This window comes from Labrus mixtus, chromosome 20 (assembly GCF_963584025.1).
Source record: "Labrus mixtus chromosome 20, fLabMix1.1, whole genome shotgun sequence".
Lineage (NCBI taxonomy): Eukaryota > Metazoa > Chordata > Actinopteri > Labriformes > Labridae > Labrus > Labrus mixtus.
In genome coordinates, this window is record NC_083631.1 from 9166359 (window position 1) to 9180476 (window position 14118).

Here is a 14118-nt window from a genome sequence, read left to right on the forward strand (position 1 = left end):
TTATCTCTTCAAACACTGGGTTTGGACGCATGGCTGAAAATAAATGCGGACATTGTATGCTGCATGTTTGACGTCTAATCTCCAGAAAAACTACATCACCCAGAAGCCTCTGCGACACAAATCCGCTCAAGCTGACGACGTGGCCGAGCGGACCGGGGCGATTCAAACAAGGCGAACCGGCTTTGTCCCGCACAGATAGTTCAGAGAGTCCTCGGCTTTGGGTGCTTCAACAAGTGTCCGCATAAGTTTAAAACCTTTTCTTTCTGTAAAATGTCTGGGAAAATAAAGAGCCGAAGTGCTGCAAACGCAGACTCGATAACAGGTGGTGTTTCCTGCGATGAGCGCATCTTGCGGGATTGTCATCAGCTGTACACGGATCCAGACAGCGGTGAGTCGCCTGTCAAATAGTTTACTTCTCTCAGCCCTCTCTGGAAATAGCTCCAACATCCACCTGTTGATGATAAAGTCATCATATTCGGCTTTTATCGCGGACCGGTGTCAGCTAGCTAACTTCTTACGTTAGGAGACGTCAGCGGCTAACCGTTAGCTAGCTTACCAATAAATATTTCATGCTAAAGTCAAAGCTAGTCAGGTTAGTCGTGTACAGGTGTGGCATACAGTACAAAGAGAGTAATTATATCACGATGTTACAACAGAGTCACAAGCATTTTTTGTTTTAAAGCTCCCAATGAAGTAAATTTCGGAGCAGTCTCTGAGACGAGCGATATGCTGCATTCAGGTGCTCCTCGGATCTTTTAGTTTCAGGCGTTCTGACGTGTTCATTAGTTTTAAGTCTTAATTGAAGTTAAATGTGTTTTATTTGAGTTTTAAAAACTAATTTAGATAACTCCACGTGGGCAACAACCGATGGTTACAACTAGGGCCTCGCAATTAGTCGCGATCTTATCGTTATTGCGATATAAGCTTTCGTAATAGATGCATCGTAAAAGTCTAAAATTATAGCAGTAAACAAACATCACCTGTAATGTATTCAAGCACTGATTCCTCACTCAGCATGTGAACATGTTACCTGCTGGATGGAGGCCTGGGCATGTGGCAAACACAGGTGTTGTGTAAAACATTAAGAACAGAAGACAGACATGTTATCATTCACATTGTATATTTTCTCATATCATAGAGGTCTTGAAACAACTCTATTTCAAAGTAAAAGTTCAAAAATGTACGGAGACTTGCCGTGAAAGCAGGGAAAGTCTCTCAGGAATTCGTTCTGGATTCCTATCAAGTGTTTCTCTGTTTTTCTGCTGCATTCCCAGATTTTATCCTCATGCAGAGAAACTCTCCCACAAGAAATATTTGTGCTGCTTCTCGTGCTACTTTAGAAATCTTGATCTTGACTATCTTACCTGAGTCCTGCAGCCGGTACCACAGCTCTTTGATGGCTCCACCTTTGGACAAAAACAACAACACCATCTATGAATGTGTCATCGTTGACTAATCTTACCGTGACCTTTGTTTACTCAGGGCTGATCACAGTAGCTGAATCCGTCGGCGTGAAGTTGCTGCCGCCCAGGAAGAAAATCACCGTGTTGCTGATGGGAAACCACTCGGCTGGGAAGAGCTCCTTCATCAACTGGTATGTGTTTATTTTTACAGAAGTATGTCACAGATGGCAAGGCCAGCTAATCCATCATAGGATAGGATAATACTTTATTGATCCCCAGAGGGGAAATTCGGGCGTTGCAGCAGCACAGACAAGTAAGCTCAAAATACAAAATACATATTAAACAGAATAGATACGATAAATAAAAATAGGGGGTATATACAAGTACAAAATGAATGATGAAGTTAACTATGCATGGAATTGAGACAGTATTTGCAGAGAGATCATGAGATAATACTAACAGTAAAGTAGAAGATAAAGGTTTAACAGGTGTACTGTCCAGCTTGCTTTTGTTTTTCATTGTAAAGTTTTTCATTGGTAATATTTTGTGACCAAACTGTCAATAAACAAATATTTCCTCCTCTGACGATGCTTTGCTTCTGCTGTATTTTTTGTCAGGTATGTTGAAGAGCACATCCAGCGCACCGGAGTAGCCATCGAGACCCAGGGCTTCAACTTTGTTACAAACGGCCGCAAGAGAGAATCTCTCACAGTGAGTCTAAAAACCACATGACGGGTGAATGTGTGTGTGTGTTTCCAGGACGAAAAGTTTTAGTTTTCATTCTCTAACTTGTAAAATAAATCATTTTCATTGTTAGTCCAAAGGTTGGTTTCTTACATCGGTCGTCTTTATTTTGATTTGTGATTTCAGTCTCTTTTAAAGATCTGTTTCTGTGTTCAGTAAAATGTCTCAGACTGATTTGATCCTGTGTGTTTTTAGGGGAACGCCACCCTCCATCTTTACCCGCACTTCAAACCGCTGCAAGCATTCAAAGGTGAGAATTCAGCCGGTGGCTCGATCCTTCCTCGTTATTTGACTCACTCTGTCTCTCCACTCTCACATCGTCTAAATGTTTGGATTCATCAAACGTTTATCCGGTGCTGTTGTTGATGTGAAGGTCGTGAAAGAATGATGAAAGGTTAAAGGTCAAACTGTCGGCTCTCCTGGATGTTTGTCATCACACTAACCCGACCTCTCTGGAACGATCTCCAGGTGTTTCCGAGTATCTGAGCACAGAAATCTGCACGTCCAGACAGAAGCGCTTCAGCCTGGTGACCTTTGTGGATTCTCCAGGTTTGGTGGACGGAGACATGAAGTATCCGTTTGATGTGGACGACGTCATCCTGTGGCTGGGTGAGTTTCCTCAGACTGACCTTGTGTGCTGTAATTTAAAACGGTCCAGTAAGGTGTCTTTGACCTTCAGCTGATATTTAATGTTACTGTTGCACACTGACATCTTTAATCTTACAAATGGAGATAAAGCTCAAACGAAGTAGATTTCTGAATTAAAATAAGTTTTTTGGAAATCCTAAAACGAACAAAACTGAAAACCAAACGCATCACTGATCTGTCCACGCTCATCCTGAAGCTTTATAGATAGTACCAGAGATGCACCGATTGGGAGTGTCAGTGCCGATTCAAATACTGATGTGACCTTTTGATGTCAGACTCCCACAATGCAACATGTTTCACAATGAAAACAAGTCAGAGTTTGTTTAGCTTCATCTGCACAATAAAAACCCTCTTCTCTGAATCAGTCGTTAGGTGTACTCGATGTCGGCAGCTCAACAAATAAACATCAGTTCAAAGATTTTCCAAATCAGAATAATGATTAATGGTCGTCTCTCTGCTCTCCGTCTCTCAGGGGATCTCTGTGACCTGATCCTGGTCTTCTTTGACCCCATGGGTCAGGCTCTGTGTAAGCGAACGCTCAACATCGTGGAGAGTCTGAACGACAAACACGGAGATCGGCTGAGATTTTACCTGAGCAAAGCGGACGAGGCCGGCGGAGAGAGTGACAGACAGGTACACATTTAGAGGACAATAGATCCTCTCCTCCCTCGCCTGAGGTTAATGACTCTGTAGGGTTAAAGTGTCTTCTGTTCTCTCTCTGCTGCCTCTCAGAGAGTGATGATGCAGATCGTTCAGGAGCTCTGCAAACGACCGGGACTCAACAAATGTGGTTTTGACATGCCGACCATCTACGTCCCAAATCCCAACAAGGTGAGAGTTTCACTTTTATTCTGTTCTCTGCGATGGTGCGTTTCCTCTCTCCTCTGCTCCTTTCAATCGTTCTCATTCTTTTCTATTTATTCCGTCTCTTTGTTTCCTGTTCGCAGCCGAGTCGCTGCGTGAACCAGATCGAGGAGGTTTGCCGCTCCATCGAGAAAACCATCAACCAGACGGTCCAGAATACGCTGAACTCTCTGGAGAAGGACTGTGAGGTCATCAGTGAGGCCATCACAGACACACTCTTACACGACAGGTAACACACACAAATGAAATCCAGGTGCAGATTGGACAATGACCCTCTCAGTGTGGTGTGTGAGGAGCGTTGTTGTCTTTGTCAGGCTGCACCTTTTTGTCCCTGCTGAGCTCGAGTCTCCGAGTCCTCTGTCACATCGTCAGATATTTAACTGTAATTTGGAGTTCTGCTGGAGACAAGGAGACAAGGAGACAAACTTAGGGAGTGAGACAAGACCAAGGCAGGGCGAGACTGAGACAGAAACAAGACCAAGACATTTAGGGATTGAGACCAGACCAGGACCATAATCTCTGATATTTTTTCTTTGTTTGGTAAAATTTGAGATGAGACGTTTCATTGGCTCGTTTTTTTTCTGAGTATCAAACTAATCTAGTGCGGACTAGAGGAGCATCAGGGGGAGATCCCCTCAGAGAATAAACCCCGCCTATCGTTTCTCACAGGCAGACGAGTGCTGGGAACAGACGGGCTCGCTGTAAAACCTGCTTCCTGACTCTGCTGGGCTTCTGCGTTCCTCTGGCTCTGATGGCCTTACTGGTTCTGGGCTCTCTGTCCAAGGAGCTGCTGGAGATGGTCCTGGGTGGTCAGGGCACGGAGACGCTCTCTCTCTACCTGGTGAGCGATCGGGCGAGTCAAACGTTCATTAATGTGTTCGTTCTGTTTTATCAACATGTGGAGCAGTGAATGTGTTTCTGACCTTCAGGCTCCGGTGGTCAAAATGTTCGACTCGTTCTCCGCCGAGCAGCAGCTGTACGGCGTCGGCGGACTCGTCCTCCTCTCCTTCCTGCTGCTCATCATCGCACGCTTCACCTTCAGGTACAAGCCGCCGATCTGGCGCCAGTTCTCCTCTGATGTCATGTTCAGGGGTTCACATGTTCACTTAAAGAGACTCGCTGTGACTCTGTAAACGATCCTCTCCGCTGCTGATTGTTTTTACATAAACAAATCATTCTGGATCTCTGAAGCCTTTCCCTTTGATTCTCTGCAGGACGCAGCCGACGCTGACGGGCAAACAGAAGAGACAGCTGCAGGAGAAGCTGGAGTACGTTCAGGAGGTGGTCAAGACTAAAAAGGTTTGTGAGACTTGAGTGGACACATTTCAAGATGTAGAGGCCGTTTGGGTTCTTTTTTGTTTGTGTGTAAACACTGATTTGATTTTTAGTTGACAGGTTGTAGTTTACGACGGAGGATTAGGGCCACGTTAAAAAAAATATATATTTTTTTTAAATTTACGAGATAAAAGTCATAAATTTACGAGAATAAAGTCGCAAATTTACGAGAATAAAGTCACAAATTTACAAGATTAAAGTTGTAAATTTACGAGAATGAAGTTGTAAATTTACGAGAATAAAGTCATAAATTTACGAGTTTAATCTCGGAAATTTACAACTTTATTCTTGGAAATTTACGACTTTAATCTTGAAATGTATTATATATTTTTTTAACGTGGCCCTAATCCTCCGTCGTAGTAGTTGAATGCATTTCCCCCCCTGCAGCTTTTATAGTTTTGAGATGTTTGAACATGATGCTCACCCTGAGTCGTCTCTCTTCTCTCCTATAGAAGAAGCTGTATGAAGAATATCTGCGTCAGAGCGTCAGCGACCATGACATGGACCTGTGACCACGTAGACAAACACTCCGCTCCCAAAACTTCCATCCTGTAGGATCACAGCTCTGTACGCACACTCGTAGTCAAACCCTCTGTGATGACTCCTGAACACACTACATGAACACGTCTGTCCTGAGAAACCGCTTTAGTTACTGATCGTCCTCCGTGCCTCTCCTCCTCTAAAAACCACAGACTTAAACCACTTCAAACTGTTTCAAACTTGACAAACATATTTATATTTCTTTATCAGAGAAACCTTTATTTTGGTTAAAGGGGCGTGCGAGTCACTTAGGGAGAGTTTGAAGACTTCACCAGCGTTTTCTACAGATGATGAGCTCTGAATCATGACGCTGCAGTTTTTTGGTATTTAATCCAGATAACCATCGTGAATGTCTGCGTGTTAGCTAACGTGTAGAATATTCATCAGCCTGAAGGAGTTCAACGTTTTATCAGTGAAATCTTTTTCTACTTTCCTGCTCCACGATGTGACCATCTTTTATTAACAATAAACTTCAATAAAAAAAAGTTTCATACACGAGCGACCAAGTTTGATTTCTTCTTCAGCTTCATCGTCCGCTTCTGCAAACCCCTCACCTGAGGTTAACAACTCTGTATGCTCACCTGAACCTCCTCGTGTTACAGTGTCTTCTTTACTCTCAGTGATGATGCAGATCGTTCAGGAACTCTGCAAACGGCTGGGTGCATCTGAGATTTCAGGGGGGTGCAGGCAGCTACAGGGACCGGCAACAGCAATGAAAAACATTGTAGGTGTTTAGGGCATGTGGCCTCCGGTGGACAGACCGGTCACAGAAATTCCAAATGAGGGTGCAATGCATCCTCTTGTCCCCTTGTAGAAGCCGTCCTGGTCTTCTGTTGGATTTTGAGACACTTTGTCAGATGTTGCAGCGCCAAGTCGTTAATTTATTTAGAAAATTCTGAGTCATGTTTTCTACTTCTATTTCTGTCTGACTGATCTGATCACGTTCACTCACTGCAGGATGGATCAATTAAAGATTTTTCAAATATACTAGCTCACATATTTGTAGTATTAAGTCATCTTTTAGGATATTGTTTATATCTGCATTCCAGGATAAAGAACTTCCTGTTTGTGGATTAGTCCTCAAACGTCTCAAATCCTCCCCTGCACAGACCACTCTGTCTCACTGCACATGGAGAATGGAGAGGCCTCTCTACATATCAGATATCTCGATGAGAATCGAACAGATGCCTGTAAGAGAATAAGAGCTGAAAATAGTCAAATCATCTGTGAATAGAAAAACAGAAACACAGTGAAACTTGAAGACTGCTGTAATCTTGGATAAATAAATGTCTCAAAATGTGCAACATCATCATCTCACGTCTGCAGGTTTAGTGTGAGCAGATCATGTGCTGTTCTTATTGGAAACACAGGAAACTGTAAATCTGGTACAGTCGGGTCTTTGACGAGCAAACGTAAAATATCTCTAAATACCTGCATCCCTCCACAAGAGGGCGCTGTTCTTTTTTAAACAATATGTTAATCGACATTTTACATTTTACACATTTAACTGCCTTGCCTTTAATCTCATGAACTGAATTCACGTGGCATAATTTATAAATTTACATAATACACAAAGAAATCAAGAAGTTTGCTCAATACATGTAAATATTGTTATTGGAGTAATTTGTGTGATAAACAGAGAAGAAAGTGGCTCAAATTGTGGTTTAGGGACCTCTGTGAGTCACTAAACAGTGGCCATGATGTGTACTTAATGATAGGGTGAGTCTACCAGTGAGGAAACAATAAAAGGAAGACTTCTGACAACCTTTTCTTTCAGTTTTCCTTCTCTAAAGCGGTCAAACTAAACTGACCGCTCAGAGGGAAAGGCAGGCTGGAACAGGAAGGAGGCTGACGTCATTTCCGCAGGCTTACACCGGGGAAAGTTGTTTCCTGAGGCTGACACTGAACTGATAATTCCTGCCCTAAAGGACTGTAAAGGACACACCTGGAGCTTTAGTGAAACATGACTTTGACTTCAGGTTTCTGTCGATAGACGTGTTTCTGTGTCTCAGCTGGAATCTGTCAGTGTGAGGAGAAGATGAGTGAAGATTCAGGTAATAACAACCAGCGAGCTTAAACTTTAATAAACTCCACACCTCACTAACTGAAGGGATTGGTTGTTAGCTTTGAATTAACTCTAAAAAACTTGTATTCCAGGTCAAAAATTAACGGTAACCTGTTGCTTCTCCTTACTTTGGCTAATGCTGCATTTGCGTGTCCCAGGGATGCTCGGAATTTCATAGACGTTTAGTGTGTTTGCGAGCTTACAGTCATAATATAGCAACACTATGAACTTTGTAGAGTGATGAATCATAGTTTGTTCTTCTCAAATAATTTGGAACAACATTTTTCTCGAATTTCACGAAAATTGGATCCTTAACGTGAGTTTCTCCAGACAGAATCTATTCTTTCCGATTATTAGACAGGACGTGAATGCAGAGCACCTAACGGAATGGGTGTGTGTTACGTGTTAACACCTAACACTCAGCTATTGACAACTTGAATTTGAACAACTATTTACGTTATTTTAATGTTTGTCTTTACTGTAACTGAAACAAGTTGATGATAAAGCAGCTAACCGTCTGGTTTCAGCCTGTTTAACAGCCAGTTAGCTTCGTTGACCAAAGAAAAATGAACGAACGCTGGTAGCCGCTAGTTAGCCTGGTGTTATGGTTTAAAAAGCGACCGTGTTAACTGGTGACTTAGAGTTTTTGATTCAACACATATCAAATGTGTATATTTGAGAATACAACGAAAAAACGTCTTCAAAATCTGATGTAACTATACGACAAAAACAAACGCTTTCGGTTGACAATCACCAGATAAGATGGTCACAATTTAAACCGCTACACCTGCAACGTTATCCAAACTAGGATCCGGATCTATTTAAACCCCCAAATAAACACCCCTTTGGACCTCTTGAACCTCCTATTTAGTTTCTGTATTTTGTCACTCTTACGTGCTTGTTTTGCACTTTGGGTCCAGACAGTGGTGATGCAAAGCCATTTTAGTGTATTTACATATTGAGTAATATGGTTCACTGATGGATAGTGTTCACAATTCTTATTGATCCTCCAGTGATCTGGAAAATATAAACAACTGGTCAGAAGACCCTGCCACACTCAAACAGCTGGAGGACTCGTCTTTATTTATGTCAAAATGCAAACAAACTTTAACTGTCAGACCAGTTTTTAAAGTATTTATGTGCAACATACAACAACATGCTGAAGGGCTTTAAAACGCAGATCTGCAGGCTGCAAAGTTCTGAACACGTTTATCAGATACATTTTCATCTTATCTCTCAGTTTAAAGGTCGTTTTCTGATTGCTAACGATAGTGTCACATCATTGTTTCTCATATTCATGTGTTCTCTCTTGCAAATATCCGTGAACAACGATGAAGGGAAAACAACAGAAACCTGTTTGTCCTTTTCAGAGGCGAGCCTTCAGGCCCAGCTAGCCGAGTGCCGAGCTCAGGCGGAGCACTGGCAGGGCGTGGCGACGATCTGCGAGCTGAGCAAACAGGAGGAACTGGCAGAGCTGCAAAAACAATGTGATCAAGAGATCCAGTCTCTACAGGAGGCTCTCCGAGGTGAGTGTGTTTGTTTATGAAAGTTTAGTTTGTGTGTGTTAAATAAGAACGTGTTCAGGGTGTTTTTGTTTGGTCGTTCTAACGAGGAGAAAGAAATCAGAGCCGGAATGATTCCTCACATCTTAGACGCAGCACTGAAGACTTTAACTCAGCAGGAAATAGCCGAGGCTCAAAGTGAGGGAAGCGGAGACGTGAGGAACTTAAGTCACTGAACATTTCAAAATATCAACAGGAATGGATACTGTCACAAACGCCCACAAACACACAAATTCAACTTTGAGCAACGCAAACGTTTGCTCAGAAAACCCAAACAACCTTCACTTTTTAACATTCAAGATGAGAGAGAGAGAGAGAGAGAGAGAGAGAGAGAGAGAGAGAGAGAGAGAGAGAGAGAGAGAGAGAGAGAGAGAGGACTGTTTGGAATGTTTGGAATGTTTTTAAATTCAGGAACACTTTATAAATCAGCCTGCAGAGTTTAATGTTTTTGTCCTCTTTGATGACTCTGATGTGTTGACAGAGACGGCGGCGCAGTATGAAGCCCGGATATCTGTTCTTCAGTCTCAACCCGTGGAGTGGAGGAGAGCGAGCGGACAGATCACGGTCAGTGTTTACCCGTGGCAGTCTCTTATGAGGTCTGAGGCCGGTGCTGCGATGTAAGATGACCAAAATGAACTTCTCCTCTCTTGTCTTCTAGATCAGTGGAAGAAAAGGCAGGACGGAGGAAACCGCCGTCAGTAACGATCCACAAACATTAAACAGCCAGACGGAGGCCGAGGCGGCGTCCTCGTCTTACAGGAGGCGGAGCCAGCAGACCGAGCCGGAGGCGGCGGCAGAGGGGGAAGCGGCACAGCTGACGTCAGACGGTTATTTTTCGCTGAGGAACTGCGACTCTGCGTCTCTGTCGTCCTTCTCGATGGACACGCCCTCTCTGCCCAGAAAAATGCACGCGCAGGACGACACAGACTCTCTGGTCTCCACGGGAACGCTGGTACCCGAGGCGATCTACCTGCCGCCAGCCGGACACCGACTAGTCACACACGGAGACTGGGACGCACTCAGCGCTCAGGTAAGGATTCATGTCTGGCAGCAGAAATTATTTCCTCTGAGGGCTGGCAGAGTTGTTCTCCTTTACAGACACATACTCTGTGCTGGATTACTTTTCCTTTAGTCCTTTTCCATTCAAATGCCTGAACATGAAGATGAACGAGTGTGTGTTGTGATGCAGGTGTCGGAGCTGAGGGAGGAGGTGAACCGTCTGCAGGCGGAGAAGGAGGAGCTGGAGAGAGAGCTCGACACACAGACCAACCACACACACAAACAGGTGAGACACACACACACACACACACACACACACACACACACACAAACAGCTGAGACACAGACACACTCACACAGACACAAAAAAACAAATTTTGGGATCAATAAAGTATAAATTAATTATAATTATTTTTACACACACACACACGTTAATCTTGTTTTTTGTGTTCAGGTGTCGATGCTTCAGTCTCAGGTCCAGTCTTCAGAGGCTCTCCTTCAAGATCTCAAGAAATCTTTCAGCCAATCACAGAGTGCCATGCAGAGTCGGCTGGTGAGACACGACGTTTACTCACAGAGAGTTAAATCACATCTCTCAGTAGATATGAAGCTACAACTGGTTAGCTTAGCTTAGCATAGAAACTGATCGCTGAACATTTTATATGTCCTGTTTTTCAGGCGTGCAAAAAAGCAACAAATAGTGATTTCACACTTGCAGAAAACTCCTGATAAGAGTGTGTGTGTGTGTCTGTGCGTGTGTGTCCAGGCAGAGCTGTCTCTCTCTCAGAGGAAGATGTGCAGCGGTCTGTCCAGACTGAAGGGAGAGGAAGTGGAGGAGGAGGAGGAAGGAGCAGACTCGTCGTTCACAGCGTCACTGCAGGTACGACGACCGTTCAGACTTTTATTAATAAATTCAGAAATCTGCTCGATGGCGGAAAATGTAGCCGCGTCTAGTTCCTAAATGTGTCTTCAAGGGGAACAGAAACCTGAGAGGAGTTTGTTTCTTTATCTCAGAAAGTTAAGGAGGAAACGTCCGCTCACAGTTCAAACTCTCTGATTTATGTCAACATGACGCTGACCTCGATCTGAAAGTGTTAAACCAGCTGGTGTTAGTTTAAGATGTCAACATGGTTTCTGTTATTTAAATATTTTAGAGTTCAGCTGATTAAAAAAGTGTTTGGAGGTTTTTATAACAGATGATCGTTCTCCTGCTTGTTGACCTGCAGGGGGCGCACTGTGAGGAGCGACTCCGCATCGAGATCGTCAACTTGAGGGAGCAACTGGACACCCGGGCCGAGGAGAACGGTCTGTGGATCAGATTCTCCTCCATCTTTGTCTCCTTCTTCTTCTCCTCCTCTTTATTTTCCTGTGTATTAAGGTCAGTTTTTTGAACAGACTTTTTGACACTGATAAATTCCTCTTTTCTTTTTTTTCCTGCGGTGCCTGAAATGGATCTGCTATCATCAGAAGTTTTAGAAGGTAAGTGAACGCCTCATGGTTCGGATCAAACTCTTTCTTCAGCTTTAAGTTTTGTATCGTCTTTGGTTTCAGTTCATCTTTAAAAAAAAAAAAGAGCAAAACAGGAAGAAAATGAGAATAAAATTTTGTGTTAATCACAGCTGCCTTGGTTTTAAATCGTGTGTGTGTGTGTGTGTGTGTGTGTGTGTGTGTGTGTGTGTGTGTGTGTGTGTGTGTGTGTGTGTGTGTGTGTGTGTGTGTGTGTGTGTGTGTGTGTGTGTGTGTGTGTGTGTGTGTGTGTGTGTGTGTGTGTGTGTGTGTGTGTGTGTGTGTGTGTGTGTGTGTGTGTGTGTGTGTGTGTGTGTGTGTGTGTGTGTGTGTGTGTGTGTGTGTGTGTGTTTAGTGCAGCTGTCCAGTCTGAAGACAGAGACCGAGAGGATCCAGACTCAGAAGGACCAGCTGCAGGCTGAGCTGCTCTCTTCTCGCACCGAACTCGAGGCCCTGCGGGTGGCACTGTCTCATGTGCAGGGAACCAACAAGTCCCTCAGCAACGACAAAGTAAACCTGCTCGTTCATATTTCTGCTTCATTGATCCTAAATGTTGACCCGTCTTTAGCTGACACAAACACTAGACGTCTCCTCAGCTAGCATGTTTTTTTTTTTACCTGTTGTGTGTGTGTGCAGGCGTCTCTGCAGCAGCAGTGTCTGGAGCTGCGCAGTCAGATGATCAGTATGCGCTCGCAGGTCGACACCAGTCAGACGGTCCAGAGAGACTTTGTGCAGCTCTCCCAGTCTCTGCAGGTGAGGAGCAGTTAGCATCAGGAAAACCACAACATCATGTTTACTTCATTAAAGGAGTAATGCATATAATATACAAATAAAAAATAGGATGTGTAGTGAGTGAAATGATAAAGTGATCTTACTATATGATCAGACATTAAGGAAACATGCTATGTTGAAGTGCTGGCTTCTCTAACAACAATGCAGCAGCCAGTATGTCCTCCTTCTAACTTGTCAAACCAACAGGTGTTGCAGTGATGGAAGCGGGCAAGAGAAGTGGTTCAGACAGAAGTGATTGTACTCGACCTAAAAAGCCTCTGCATGTTTCTAATAAGCTCCACGAGCAGAAACGTGCTCAAACTAGGATCAATATTGGAGATGCTTTTGAAAAATGGAGAGAGGTTAGAACACAGAAAGGTTTACAGACCCATGCAGAGCTGGATAAACACTGAAGCTTCAGTGTCCACCACATGGCAACCTGCGTGAGCATCGAAGAGGGGAGAGGAGGGGGAGAGACAGCTCTCTACAATGTTTAGAATTTAGACTGCAGTACCCATTTTAAACACTAGGGGTCAGAGTTACATACTGCTCCTTTAAATGCTGGCGTCATGACGTCTTATTTAAATCCCCCATGTGGCAGTCAGGTGTAAATATTTGACATTAAAACGTTGAGTCTGTTTTCACGTCGTCTTTGATCTACCTGCAGGTGAAGCTGGAGTTGGTGCGGCAGGCGGAGAGTCTGGACCAGGTGAGAGAGATCCTGGAGGAGGGGGTCAGTGAAGCTGCGTCGTCACCTGCAGACGCCTCGTGAGTCGAAACCAAAGAGCAGAGAACCCAAACTGAGACCAATACGGACCGCGTGGAGCGCTGATGGGACCAACGCAGCAGGTAATGGTGGACGGATTCCCGGTGGAGAGACGTGATGATTATGTTCGCCGTCACGGCCTGAAAAACAATTTCTCAAGAGACCAAAATGAAATCTGATGAACTGTGAACCGCTTTGGGACCATTTTAAAAAAATGTTTACACTCCTAACATTTATTCCTTTACTAACACTCATGAATACGATCCTTTCTTAAAACTGACTTCACTATAGAAACAACACTCAAATCGTATTTCTCTAAACGCTCATTTTATATCCAAACCTTTAACGTGTCTCTGACAGTGCAATAATGAAAAACTCTCCTATGCAATCGTTTTAGTTCAGCGTTAAGTGTTCTTAATACAGCCATGACAGCTTTTTCACTTTAAGCTCATTTATGATTTGAAGGTTTAAGAAGCTCAGAAAAAGAAACATCTGTAAACGTCTGTGAAAGTGTAACGCTGTTTCCTGTAAATATTTCTGAAAAGTAAAAAGAGACTTTAACCCGTGACGTCAGATCGTGTGAAAGACTTTTCCTCCATCGTTGTTGTTGTTACACATTATTTTAACTTTTAGTGTTTTCACACTCACACAAACCTCCTGAAGTGTTCGAGCTGAGCGTCATGTGTGAACACAAACATCTGAATGTTTCTCTCTTCACCCGGAGTTTCTCCTCCAGCCTCCTCGTATTTATTCTGCAGAAAGTCAGAGTGAGCTGATGTGAGAACGCAGCAGGATATAATCAGGAGAATTCACCTGGAGCCAGTGGGAGGGGGTGGTGACCTTTATTCCCTGTGATCGCTGCACGACCATAGACTGTCTGCACGCCACCTCTACCATCTCTGTGCTCTAATCAAC

General features: G+C 43.7%; 2 protein-coding genes across 2 annotated transcripts; both read left to right on the forward strand.

Annotated features, from left to right (window-relative positions):
* The first annotated feature begins 132 nt into the window (after positions 1–132).
* Positions 133–6029, forward strand: si:ch211-11k18.4 (uncharacterized). The gene is made up of 12 exons (XM_061026507.1): positions 133–388; positions 1483–1594; positions 2021–2114; positions 2343–2397; positions 2616–2756; positions 3268–3428; positions 3528–3626; positions 3743–3888; positions 4329–4500; positions 4589–4701; positions 4874–4958; positions 5447–6029. Exons 1-12 carry the CDS (start codon positions 271–273, stop codon positions 5504–5506), a joined length of 1356 nt encoding a protein of 451 aa, XP_060882490.1. The 5' UTR covers positions 133–270; the 3' UTR covers positions 5507–6029.
* Positions 6030–7379: 1350 nt separating this feature from the next.
* On the forward strand, positions 7380–13776 carry rabep2 (rabaptin, RAB GTPase binding effector protein 2). The gene is made up of 12 exons (XM_061026363.1): positions 7380–7588; positions 8970–9125; positions 9643–9725; positions 9820–10191; positions 10351–10446; positions 10615–10713; positions 10927–11034; positions 11381–11465; positions 11628–11639; positions 12022–12176; positions 12303–12413; positions 13099–13776. Exons 1-12 carry the CDS (start codon positions 7573–7575, stop codon positions 13207–13209), a joined length of 1404 nt encoding a protein of 467 aa, XP_060882346.1. The 5' UTR covers positions 7380–7572; the 3' UTR covers positions 13210–13776.
* Positions 13777–14118: the final 342 nt, after the last annotated feature.

Coding starts and splice junctions, on each gene's coding strand:
- si:ch211-11k18.4 (XM_061026507.1), top strand. CDS start 271: ATGTCTGGGAAAATAAAGAGCCGAAGTGCTGCAAACGCAGACTCGATA. Junction 389..1,482: donor GTACACGGATCCAGACAGCG/GTGAGTCGCCTG, acceptor TTGTTTACTCAG/GGCTGATCACAGTAGCTGAA. Junction 4,702..4,873: donor ATCGCACGCTTCACCTTCAG/GTACAAGCCGCC, acceptor GATTCTCTGCAG/GACGCAGCCGACGCTGACGG.
- rabep2 (XM_061026363.1), top strand. Junction 10,447..10,614: donor CCAACCACACACACAAACAG/GTGAGACACACA, acceptor TTTTGTGTTCAG/GTGTCGATGCTTCAGTCTCA. Junction 12,177..12,302: donor AGTCCCTCAGCAACGACAAA/GTAAACCTGCTC, acceptor GTGTGTGTGCAG/GCGTCTCTGCAGCAGCAGTG.